This window comes from Bufo bufo, chromosome 2 (genome assembly GCF_905171765.1).
Source record: "Bufo bufo chromosome 2, aBufBuf1.1, whole genome shotgun sequence".
Classification (NCBI taxonomy): Eukaryota; Metazoa; Chordata; class Amphibia; order Anura; family Bufonidae; genus Bufo; species Bufo bufo.
In genome coordinates, this window is record NC_053390.1 from 302,039,759 (window position 1) to 302,053,186 (window position 13,428).

A 13,428-nucleotide genomic window follows, 5' to 3' on the forward strand; every position below is an offset into this window, starting at 1 on the left:
GGAGGGGTAAGCCTTCTGGTCAGGAAGTGGTTAATAGCTTGACTTTTTCTTAAGGTATAATTTTGGACTATTCTTTTGAAGACATTTTCTACACCTTTTGTGAACTGTAGGTGGCACTGTGGTTTACAAAGTAAATGCAGCTACGGTTTTAAAAATGACAACACCCACTTCCTTTCTACACTGGGTATGATTTTATAGATAGCAGAGTAGCAAGGTCCATACGCTTGTATATTCACATCTCACACACAAGATGCTCTGGCTCAGAGCTTCATTTATTTTTTTTCTCTGTGAGTAGAAAAACTGATAACTATATAACTAACTATACCTATATTTAAATATGCAAGGAATTCTATTCTGATCTCTCCTATTTGTCTTCAGGTTCTTCCTGCACCTCAGATATAATACAGACACCCAAACAAGAATGCCTGTCAGGAGAAGACTGTAACCTTACCTGTAACCATGAGTTTTTCACCAAAAATTACTACACCCATTGGTACAGAATGATTCCTGGACAAGGACCAGCTTTCATAATCAAAGACTTCCAGAGCACAGACCTACAAGAAAACAAATTCAAGATGACTTTCAGCGAGGACAGAAAGTCCAGCGTTCTCTATATTCAGAATGTAAATCCAGAAGAAAGCGCAGTGTATCTCTGTGCTCAGGGTGACACAACCGTACATACAGATTTCCTGCTTGTACAATATATCTCTGCATATTTGTAAAAACTGGCACAATATAGTATAATATATAAACTGTGTAAAACACTGACTAAGATCTCAATTGTTTATAAAACATTCGGCTCATACAGATCCTTGACATTCGGCTCATACAGGTACTGTTGTGGTATAGTCAGTATCTGAAACTGTTGTCAGGTAAATAGGGATATATACACCTTTGCACTGTTTTTAAATTTATTTTTTTAATGATTATTACATGCAACATTAAAGGGTTATTCCCATCTGTGACAATAGAGGCATATAACTAGGATATGTCCCCATTGTCTGATAGGTGCAGGTCCCACCGCTGGTGCCACACCTATATCGAGAACAGAACAGATTGGGAAAGGGGGTGGCTGGAGGACCCCGAGTCCGGCCACCACCAAGCGCTCTCCCCATAAAAGTGAATGGGAGCGCACCAAGCTTGAGTAGCCACAGCTCCCGTTCATTTTCACAGGGCTGCCGAAAATAGCTGAGCCAGCGCTTGGCTATTTTCGGCGGCCCCATAGAAATTAATAGAGGGCAGCTGCGCATGCGCAGTGTACCCTCCACCACTTTCAGGGCTCCGTTCTCGTTGTAGGTGTGAGTCCCAGAGACAATTGGGCATATGGGAATACCCCTTTAAGCAACTTTCTAAATAGTCTTCATTAAATATTTCATACTATTTTCTGCAGTAGAGTCTGAGCAGATCCTTCACATCTGACTGTGCTGCTGCTTCTGCTTCTGCCCTAGACTGGACAGCACAGTTATTCTACCTGCTCTCAGCTCATGCCTGATGGCATGTTTCTTTTACATTGACACTTTCTTTTCTCTCCCCATCCATTGTTTCACAGTACCATAGTTGTAAAGGGAGGAGAAATCACACCAACAGCATTCGTATCTTTGTCAGCACAGAGTGATATATATATATATATTAGAAGGCTGAGTTTTCTCAGCCTGCATTTGTGGGAGGGGCGTAGATACATATATATACCCCCAGGGGGTGTATGCTCCTTGCGTGCGCTTCCGGTGCCAAATCCTCACCCCAAGCTGCACGTCCTTCTCCTTGCGGCGTGCCTTCAGGTAAGCAGGGCCCAGACGGGGTTCATATCGGGCAGCGCAAGTTACCGGCATCTCGGGTAAGTCCGCCCCCTCTCCTTCCTTTCACCTGCCTTCAGCCTCCGCGTCCCTCTCATGGCTACCCGCCGCACACTGCCGGGTCGGATCCGGACGCATTTCCTCCCGCCGGCGCTGCGAGGTCACGTGGGCCGCAAGCTCTGAGCTTTGCCGCTCGGGCTTCCTGTGTCCCCGGCAACGGAGCTCTCTTCCGGGTCGCGTCCATGTGACCTCGGCGCTGGTATGTAGCTGTTCATTTTCTAAAAATCATTCACCTATGAAATGTTAGATGCAGTATATGGACAAGTAGACAGAGAGTGCTGGTTGTAGCCACTACTACGTTTGCGGTGAATTCACGGCCGGTCTGCGTCTGAGTCGTCCCGTGCATTGCTGGTTTAACCCTTCCATCACCAGGTTCAATGAGCCCCTTTTTTGCCTCCTTGCTTGTCTAGGTCAAAGGCACGGTCCTCATCTCTGCTTGTTCTGCTCAAAGATTTACGTTTATTCTTGCTTACCTTCTGCATTCACAGGTTTGTGTTTATTTATGTACTTTATGCCAACAGGTTTACGTCTGTTAACATCTTCTGCCTGTTACGTTACTCAGGCCACGTAGCCTTAAATTATTTAGGTCTAACCCGCCATGCCAGCCAGGTCACGTTTGTTAAATGTTAACCGCCTGTCACGTTACTCAGGTCACATAGTACAATTCTTTTAGGGTCAGCCTACCATGTTCATCAGGTTTAGGTTTTTTAAAACATCTACCGCCTGTCATGTTACTCAGGCCACGTAGTTCAAATTGTTCAGGGCCAACCTGCCACGCCGGCGAGGTCACGTTCATTAAACGCCTGCCACAGGCTAGGTAGTACCATTCCTTAGGGTAAACCTGCCACATCGGCCAGGTTTACATTTGTTAATGTTAACCGCCTGCCACATTACTCAGGCCACGCAGTACAATTTATTCAGGGTCAACCTGCCACGTCGGCCAGGTTTATGTTTGCTTAAAATCTTCTGTCTGTCACGTTACTCAGGCCACGTAGCTTAAATTGATTAGAGCCAATCTACCACCCCGGCCAGGTCACATTCATTATATGCCTGTCACATTACTCAGACCACGTAGTACAATTCGCTTAGGGTCAACCTGCCACGTCGGCCAGGTTTACGTTTGTTAATTTCTAATGCCTGTCATGTTACTCAGGCCACGTAGTTCAAATTCATCAGGGCCAACCTGTCAAGTCGGCCAGGTCACGTTTGTTAATGTTAACCGCCTGCCATATTACTCAGGCCACGCAGTATAATTCATTCAGGGTCAACCTGCCACGTTGGCCAGGTTTACGTTTGCTTAAAATCTTCTGCCTGTCACGTTACTCAGGCCGCGTAGCTTAAATTGATTAGGGTCAACCTACCACCTCGGCCAGGTCACATTCATTATATTTAAATAAAGGTAGCAGGCACTCGCTGTTAACACCTGTATACACTGTATTTATTACAATTAAAAATATCAATTTTATCAAGTTAATAATACACAATTAATATTTAAAATACTAAATACCATATATTAAAATAAAATAAAATAACTTTCTATCCTTTGGTTAGATCAACTGGATATAGATCATTTGTGGGTAGTCACTGTGTATTTGTGTAACAATGTTTAAGGTAACTCACGGTTTTCAGGGGTGCTGGATTCCCGAGGATGTGCCTGGACGCGGCGTCCCGTTGTCACGGATGGTGTACAGGAAACAAGACAATACAATATAAACAATGACTCACTGGATCCACAACTAAGGAACAAAAGGGAGACCCCTGCATGAGACCTGCCGCTCTCCCTTATTGCTCAGCCTATGCGACCACCCCAAAGGTGGATGGGCGCATATCCACGTACCTCGACTATCTTACACCTGAAGACCCTACAATAGTGAGGGGATACGACCACCGGCTCCCTACACAGACACGGAGGGAGTCAGGGTCACCTGGATCCAGAAAACAGAAAATCATAAATACATAAACAGCACTTATCTTGCAGACGACTGGGGACTGTGGACTGAGAAGTAGGAACAGCATGCACACACACTCCAGGAAGTTGTATAAGCCGCACACTACTGCATTCTGGGGAGGAACTTAAAGGGCAGCAATCAGTCCAACTGCATGACAGCTGAGATAGACTAACGAGATGAGGAACTCAACCAAAACAAAGAAATTCAAGGAGGAGGATCTGAAAGGCTCCTGTCAGAGCTTCTCAGCTGTCTGGCTGTGACAGTACCCCTCCCTCTACGAGTGGACTCCGGACACTCAGAGCCCACCTTCTCAGGATGGGACCTATGGAAAGCCCTGATGAGACGAGAGGCCTTAATGTCCGTCACTGGGACCCACATCCTCTCCTCAGGACCATAACCCTCCCAATGAACGAGGTACTGGAGGAAACCGCGGACAAGACGAGAATCCACAATCCTAGAGACCTGAAATTCAAGATTTCCATCAACCATAATCGGAGGAGGAGGAGGCAAAGGCGAGGGTACAATAGGTTGAACATAAGGTTTCAATAAGGACTTATGAAAAACATTATGGATCTTCCAAGTCTGAGGAAGATCAAGACGGTAGGCAACAGGATTGATGACAGACAGGATCTTGTAAGGCCCAATAAACCTAGGACCCAACTTCCAGGAGGGAACCTTCAATTTGATATTCTTGGTAGACAACCACACCAGATCACCAACATTCAGGTCCGGACCAGGCACACGTCTCTTATCTGCCACACGCTTATATCTCTCACTCATGGTCTTTAGATTATCCTGAATCTTTTGCCAAATAGATGACAAAGACGAGGAGAATCTGTCCTCATCAGGTAAACCAGAAGACCCCTCTCCCGAGAAAGTCCCAAACTGCGTATGAAACCCATATGCACCAAAAAATGGTGACTTATCAGAGGACTCCTGATGACGGTTATTTAAAGCAAACTCAGCAAGGGACAAAAAAGAACACCAATCCTCCTGATTCTCCGCCACAAAACAGCGCAGATATGTCTCCAGATTCTGATTGACGCGCTCCGTCTGGCCATTCGACTGCTGGTGGAAAGCAGAAGAGAATGACAACCGAACCCCCAAGCGAGAACAGAAAGCCTTCCAGAATCTGGAAACAAACTGCGTGCCCCTATCAGAGACTATGTCTGAAGGAATACTATGCAATTTGACAATGTGGTCAATAAATGCCTGCGCCAGCGTCTTAGCATTGGGCAAACCAGGAAAAGGGATAAAATGCACCATTTTGCTAAACCGGTCCACCACCACCAGAATCACAGTCTTCCCCGAGGATTGAGGCAAGTCCGTTATGAAGTCCATGGACAGATGTGTCCAAGGACGGCAAGGAATGGGCAAGCGAGGAGAGGACCTGATGGCCGTGAATGAGGGACTTTGGCACGAGCGCAAGTCTCGCAAGCTGCCACAAAACCCTCAACTGACTTACGAAGCGCAGGCCACCAGAATCTCCGAGCGATGAGATCCAGTGTGGCTCTTGCCCCCGGGTGCGCAGCAAGGACCGTATCGTGGTGTTCTTTAAAAATCTTGTGTCTCAAAGCGAGAGGCACAAACAACCTCCCAGGAGGACAAAGATCAGGAGTTTCTGACTGGGCTGCCTGCACCTCTGCCTCCAATTCAGGAAAAAGAGCAGAGACCACCACACCTTCAGCCAAAATGGGACCCGGGTCTTCAAAATTCCCACCTCCCGGAAAACAACGTGACAGGGCATCTGCCTTCACATTCTTAACCCCAGGGCGGAACGTGACAACAAAATTAAACCTTGAAAAGAACAAAGACCATCTGGCTTGTCTCGGGTTCAGACGCTTGGCTGACTCCAAGTGGGCCAGATTTTTATGGTCAGTAAACACGGTAATAGGGTGTCTGGCTCCCTCTAGCCAATGGCGCCATTCCTCAAAAGCCAACTTGATGGCCAACAATTCCCTATCTCCCACATCATAATTTCTCTCTGCGGAGGAGAGTTTCTTTGAGAAAAAGGCACACGGTTGCCATTTGGCAGGAGAGGAACCCTGAGACAAGACCGCACCCACCCCTACCTCAGAAGCATCAACCTCAACTATGAAGGGTAACGAAATATCAGGTTGTACCAGGATGGGAGCGGAAGCAAAACTCTCCTTGATATTAGAAAAGGCCTTACGCGCCTCTACCGACCAGGATGAAAAATCTACCCCCTTTCTGGTCATATCAGTGAGTGGTTTAACAACAAAGGAATAATTCAAAATAAATTTCCTGTAATAATTGGCAAAGCCCAAAAAACGTATCAGCGCCTTCTGATTCTCAGGAAGCTCCCACTCAAGCACAGCGCGGACCTTCTCGGGGTCCATGCGAAAACCAGAAGCGGAGAGAAGAAACCCCAGAAATTGAATTTCTGGAACTGCAAACACACATTTTTCCAGTTTTGCGTATAATTTATTCTCCCGCAGAATGAGCAAGACCTGACGTAAGTGTTCCTTATGAGTCTTGAAATCAGGAGAAAAAATCAAAATGTCATCCAAATACACTAATACAAATTTTCCCATTAAATGATAAAAAAATGCTGTTGACGAAATGCTGAAAAACGGCTGGGGCATTCATCAAACCAAAAGGCATAACCAAATTCTCAAAATGGCCCTCGGGGTATTGAAAGCCGTCTTCCATTCATCTCCTTCTCTGACCCTGACCAGGTTGTATGCCCCTCTTAGGTCTAATTTGGAAAAGACTTTAGCCCCCAACAACCTGGTTAAACAGGTCCGGGATCAGAGGAAGCGGATAAGGATCACGAATAGTGATACTGTTCAGCTCCCTGAAATCCAGACAAGGTCTTAAAGAACCATCTTTTTTCTTAACAAAGAAAAAGCCAGCGGCAACAGGTGACTTCGAGGGTCGTATGTGTCCTTTTCTCAAACTCTCAGAGATATAAGCACGCATAGCGACCCTCTCAGGTTGGGAGAGATTGTATAAATGAGATTTAGGCAGCTTGGCGCCTGGGATGAGATTAATAGGGCAATCATACTCCCTGTGCGGAGGCAAATCCTGAACTCCACTCTCAGAGAAGACATCCGAAAATTCAGAGAGGAAAGGTGGTACAGTCTTAGTAGAAACCTCAGAAACAGATGTTATGAGGCAATTCTCTCTGCAAAAGTCACTCCAACCATTTATTTGCCTCGCTTGCCAATCAATGGTGGGGTTATGTTTAGTGAGCCAGGGTAGTCCCAACACTAGAGGAGTAGGCAAACCGCTAAGGACGAAACATGACACATCCTCAACATGAGCATCACTCACAATTAAACGGATATTGTGAACTATGCCCTTTAATGATTTCTGAGAAAGTGGAGCGGAATCAATAGCAAAAACAGGAATATCCTTTCCCAAAGTGCATACCTTGAAACCATGAGTTATTGCAAATTGATTATCAATGAGATTGACAGCTGCTCCACTATCCACAAAAATCTCACAAAAAATGCTCTTGCTCTCTAGCGCCACCCTAGCAGGTAGGACAAAACGGGAACTACAAGCAAAAGGAAAACCTTCAATTTCCGCCTCAACCCTGCCAATAGTAACAGACGGAACATTTTTAAAAGATTTTTTCCTTTTTGTCTCTTTATTACTCCCAGAAAACTGCCTGAATCTCCTAGAGGGACAAACATTTGCCAAATGATTTATACCTCCACAACAAAAACAAACCCTCCCATGCGGGCTGAATCTTCTATTGTCTGAGGCAATCAACCCCAGCTGCATGGGTTCCTGCTCAGAAGGGGCTGACAGTGACTGAGACCCCTGCGCACAGAATGAGACAGCTGTACTGTCCCGGGACTGAGTATGACAGGAAGGAGAGATCTCGCCTCTCTCACTAAGACGCCTGTCAATACGAACGGCCTGAGACATAGCAGTCCAGAGTCCAGGGAGATTGGCCTCTCATGAAAGGCAAATGCATCTTTCAATCCCTCTGAAAGACCCTGGCAAAATTGACTTCGGAGTGCAGCATCATTCCAACCAGTATCAGCTGCCCATCTCCGAAAATTCTGAGCAGTATATCTCTGCGGATTGTTTACCCTGGCATAACAGACGTAGTTTAGACTCAGCCAGAGCAATACGATCCGGATCATCATATATCTGACCCAGGGCTAAAAAGAATTCATCCACTGAGCGGAGGGGCCGTGCCCCCTCCGGCAGCGAAAAGGCCCAAGACTGAGCGTTACCCCTGAGCAGCGATACAATGATCCCCACCCTCCGTTCTTCATCACCAGAGGAATGGGGAAGAAGGCGAAAATGGAGTTTGCAAGCCTCTTTAAAACGCACAAAATTCTCACTACCCCCAGAGAACGTATCCGGGAGCGAGATCTTAGGCTCAGCACAAACTCCATGAACGCAAGCTGAACCGGTCACTTGAAACTGAGAAAAAATCCTACGGAGATCAGCTACCTCCAATGAAAGACCCTGGAGGCGTTCAGCCAAAAGTGAAACCGGATCCATGCTTGAGACGGTTTTGGCGGCTTATAATGTCACGGATGGTGTACAGGAAACAAGACAATACAATATAAACAATGACTCACTGGATCCACAACTAAGGAATAAAAGGGAGACCCCTGCATGAGACCTGCCGCTCTCCCTTATTGCTCAGCCTATGCGACCACCCCAAAGGTGGATGGGCGCATATCCACGTACCTCGACTATCTTACACCTGAAGACCCTTACAATAGTGAGGGGATACGACCACCGGCTCCCTACACAGACACGGAGGGAGTCAGGGTCACCTGGATCCAGAAAACAGAAAATCATAAATACATAAACAGCACTTATCTTGCAGACGACTGGGGACTGTGGACTGAGAACTAGGAACAGCATGCACACACACTCCAGGAAGTTGTATAAGCCGCACACTACTGCATTCTGGGGAGGAACTTAAAGAGCAGCAATCAGTCCAACTGCATGACAGCTGAGATAGACTAACGAGATGAGGAACTCAACCAAAACAAAGAAATTAAAGGAGGAGGATCTGAAAGGCTCCTGTCAGAGCTTCTTAGCTGTCTGGCTGTGACACCCGTGTGGTCTATGGCACTGATCGTACCTCTGAATATGGCTACCCCTTTGTGGAATGTTCCGTGTAGTTGCTTCTTTCTTTCGTCAATCTTCCGTGGCAAACACTAAGTGAGTCCGCGGTCCTCGAGGTTCCCAGCGGTATATGCTTCCGGGTATGATGACCAACCTCTCCACGTGACTTCAAACTCTGATCATGTGACACGGAAGTTCCGTACTTTAAATTCGATGATAACTTCTTCGATATTTCGAATACGATGGTAACTGCTTCAAAAATAACTGCTGTAGGGATCCTTTCTTTCGTGATCACTTTCGTAAACGATGGACCCTCCTTTCCCAAACGCGTTTCGGGACCTCAAGTCCCTTCATCAGTGAGTGAGGGTCTTCCTCCGGATACCGGCCTTTTATAGGGAATTATGGGTTGGCATTTTGGAGTTAACCCTAAAGACCGGAGCCCGGACTACATAGGAATAGATCGTATATATATCACTTGCACTTTTCTATATCCAACCTACTATAATAAAATCTCGAATAATATATATTCGAACAATCAAACATTATATTCGAATGTCACCATAATACAATCTCAAATCGGTGTATATAATTGAAGAACATTTTAGGGTTAGTTTTACTCTATTTGGCAATTAATCTCTCGGTCTCTAGTTTGGCCGCTTTTATTAGTTTTTTTCATCTTCTATATTTTTCCTTATAGTTTTTCAGTACTTCCGTGCTACCCTCCTGTTTTAGTGATTTATATGCTTTCTTTTTGTCATTTATTTCTTTTTTTACAGTTCTATTTATCCACATTGGTTTCTTTTTGTTCCTTAACCTTTTATTCCCATATGGTATGTACCTCTCACAATGAGATTTTAGGATGTTTTTAAAGATATCCCATTTTGTGGCTGTATTTTTATTTTTGAGGACTTTGTCCCAGTTAGTTAGGCCTATGGCCTCTCTTAGTTGGCTAAATTTTGTTTTTTTGAAGTATGGTATTTTTGTTCCTCCCTTTACAAACGCTCTTTTGAATGATAATTGGAAGGTTATTACTTTATGGTCACTATTTCCCAGGTGTCTCCCAACCTGCACGTCTGTTGTTCTGTCAGGCCTATTTGTTAATACTAAGTCCAGTATGGCCGTCCCTCTAGTCAGGTCCTGAACCAGACATTTTTTTTTGTTTTAGTGTCTCAAGTCTGAGAAACAGTTTTTTATACGATTGTCAGTGGCTAAATTTGGATTATAAATTTAGTACTCCATGGAAGTGTGGTACTCCCTGAAGCAACCAATAATGCAGAGGCCCGGATGATCGGGGCACATGTCACACTTAGTAGTGGTGTCCTTCCGTATCCCCCTCCTGTGACACACTCTGCACTTTTTTGGGGTCCGTCCCTTCTTTCCAGTATGGGGGACCATACTTGGAAAGTGTTGGCCAGGGACGATCCGGGCGCCTCCAGTTCCCAAGGTACTCTGGCCTGCTCTTTCCCGGTCAGAAAATATCAGGGCCTTGAGGACTGCCTCATAGAACTGAAGGAATGTCCCTGTGTTGCCAGCGCTCCAGGACAGCACAAAAGAGTTGTACAAGGCAACCTGTACCAAGTAGACCGCAACTTTTTTGTACCATGCCCGGGTTTTGCGCATGGCCTTATATGGCTTGAGGACTTGATCAGAGAGATCAACTCCTCCCATATACCGATTGTAGTCGACGATACAATCGGGCTTGAGGAACGTTGCCGCGGTACCTCGCACAGGGACAGGGGTGATGCCATTACCATGAATTGTGGACAGTACAAGGACATCCCTCTTGTCCTTATATCTGACCAGTAACAGGTTTCCACTTGTAAGGCCACAGGTCTCACCCCTGGGGATAGGTACCTGGAGGGGGTAGGTAGGGAGGCCACTTTGATTTTTCCGCACGGTCCCACAAGCGGACATGCATCTGGCGGCGAGGGACTGGAACAAGGGGATACTAGTATAAAAGTTATCCACATACAGGTGGTAACCCTTATCTATCAGTGGGTGCAGAAGGTCCCACATAAGTTTCCCGCTAACACCCAGAGTGGGGGGACATTCTAGGGGTTGAATACGGGAATTTCGCCCCTCGTACACACGAAACTTGTAAGTGTACCCTGAGGTACTCTCACAAAGTTTGTACAGCTTCACGCCATACCTCGCCTGCTTAGAGGGAACATACTGGTGGAAAAGGAGTCTCCCCTTAAAAGCAATGAGAGACTCATCAACATAGACCTCCCTTCCAGGTACATAGGCCTGTACAAATTTGGCCCCAAAGTGATCGATGACCGGCCTGATTTTGTACAGGCGGTCATAGGCAGGATCACCTTGGGGGGGACATGCTGCATTATCTGCATAATGCAGGCATTTCCGGATGGCCTCAAACCAGGAGCGTGTCATGGCCATACTGTAAAGTGGGGTCTGGTAGAGGACGTCCCCACTCCAGTAATGCCTGACACTAGGTTTCTTGACTAGGCCCATGTGCAGTGCTAGGCCCCAAAATGTCCTCATCTCGGCTGCACTGAACGGGGTCCAGCCACCGGGCCTAGCCAAAAAGGAGCCCGGGTGCCCGGGGTGTTGAGCAACCTGCAGCACCCCTGGGGCGTCTAGGGTCACACAAACCGTTTGTTTTTTTCGTCGGTTCATTCGAATTTCAGCAGCTTTTTTCTCCCATTAAATCATCAAACATCATAACAGCTTTTCTATTTCCATGAACATCAGCAGGGGAAATACACAGTCAGCATGACAATATCAGAACATTCTGCATATAGAAAAATATGGCTGTATGTATAATTCTACCGGCTATTACCATCAGCTCTTTATTCCAGAGGGATTTCCAAATGTAGAACATGATAAAGGTTAATATGTATAAAGTCTTCCTATAACAGCTGTATGCAGTGACTAGAAAACCAGCCCATTCTATCTATATATAGCATCACAATGATGAGGAGAGTAGTGGTGTGTGACATGTGACATGACAGGAAAGACTGAGGTGCGGTGTGTGGTAAATGTCACATCTCCTCAGACACCTGATGATACAAGGTGCAGGGCACCCAGTACACCATGATGTGGACTACTAGCAGGACTATCCTTCCAGGACTCTTACTAGTCACTATTATTACAGGTGAGGGGAATTTTATTACTGTTTCTATTTCTTCTATTTTTATGTTGACATTTGACAAAAAATGTACTGTTTAATACAAAATGATAAACATTATGTTATATAAAACCTATGCAGAAGTAGATGATAATATAATAAAAAATACAAATATTGAATATTATTCTGTCTTCCAGATGTGCAGTCAGATTCTCAGGTGTCACAGGATCCAGATCTTCACATTACAGAAGACCAAGATATCTCCCTGAAATGTACTCACACAATATCAAATTATGATCTTCTGGTCTGGTACAAGCAATTCCCTGGACTCGGACTGGAGATCTGTAGTTATGGAGTGAGCTCACCTACTAACCTGTACTCCAGATACTCAATGACCATGGAGAGAAGCACTCTTAGTACTCAGCTTCATATAAAGAATGTGAAGGGGGAGGACACAGCCGTGTATTACTGTGCAGTGAGAGACACAGTGACACCGACACACTGCAGCTCTGTACAAGAAGCAAGAAACCAACATCTAGCAAAAAAATTTACAGATTTGTAATATTTTTGCAAACCAAAAATTGAGGTCGGTTATGACAAGGGAAAGTGAGATAATGATTTTGGAATTAATCTGAATGAAAAATGGGGTAGAAATTTGAATACTATTTATTGCATTTCTGTGTGTGCTCCTCAGTACATTTCCCAGATGTTCCTTGTCTTTAGGGCTCACTTTTATCTCTCTAAAATGAAAACGCTGGGATTTATTAGTGAAGATAAATGTCAGGTGTAAAAATGAGAAAGTTGATCTCATTCATGTGATGTCGGGGTGGGGGTGGGTGTCTGTCAATTAATAGATGAATCATATGGAGTGTAAACTGTGGGGGACCCTGTCATTTTTATTTTAGGATTAGAAGATTTTGAAAGAGTAGGTAAAGAAGAGAATATTGCTATTCTGCAGGGGCGGACTGGGAACTGAAAGTGGCCCTGGAAAAAAAATACTAAAAGTGGCCCCATTTTGTAGTTGGGCAGGACCACTAAAACTATTTTGTGGCACATTATACCACCTCAACAGAGCCAAATACCACAGTCCATCACAAAATACCGCCACCAACACAAAATATATCCCCAAAAACTTCCACTCGCAGGCTTTGAAGAGGGCCCTGGGCATCAGCAAAATTTTCCCGTAAGGTCTATGGCCAATATGCCCCTGCTATTTTGTATGCTTTATTTGCCAGGATGCAGGTTCTTAAAAAGGGGTGTCCAGTCCTTTTATTTTGATGCCTGTCCTCATGATAGGCCTCAATATCGGATCGGTGGGATCTGACACCCTGTTCCCTGACCAACTGTTCAGGATTAGCTCTGGTGGCAGAACTACAGTTGGTGTCAGAAATACACAGGGCCTTCCATTGTGTAGTGGATGGAGCTGGTTACTTACTTCAAGTTCAATGGGAACAATGCTGCAGTAACCACT

At 45.3% G+C, this 13,428-nt stretch overlaps 1 protein-coding gene across 1 annotated transcript in view; it reads left to right on the plus strand.

Annotated features, from left to right (window-relative positions):
• The first annotated feature begins 11,920 nt into the window (after nucleotides 1–11,920).
• LOC120988998 (M1-specific T cell receptor alpha chain-like) overlaps nucleotides 11,921–13,428 on the plus strand; it is a 377,020-nt gene continuing 375,512 nt past the window's right edge. The window contains exons 1-2 of the mRNA XM_040416835.1: nucleotides 11,921–11,984; nucleotides 12,155–12,435. Coding sequence (XP_040272769.1) covers nucleotides 11,924–11,984; nucleotides 12,155–12,435 — 342 coding nt within the window. The 5' untranslated portion in view covers nucleotides 11,921–11,923. The remainder of the gene's footprint in view (nucleotides 11,985–12,154; nucleotides 12,436–13,428) is intronic.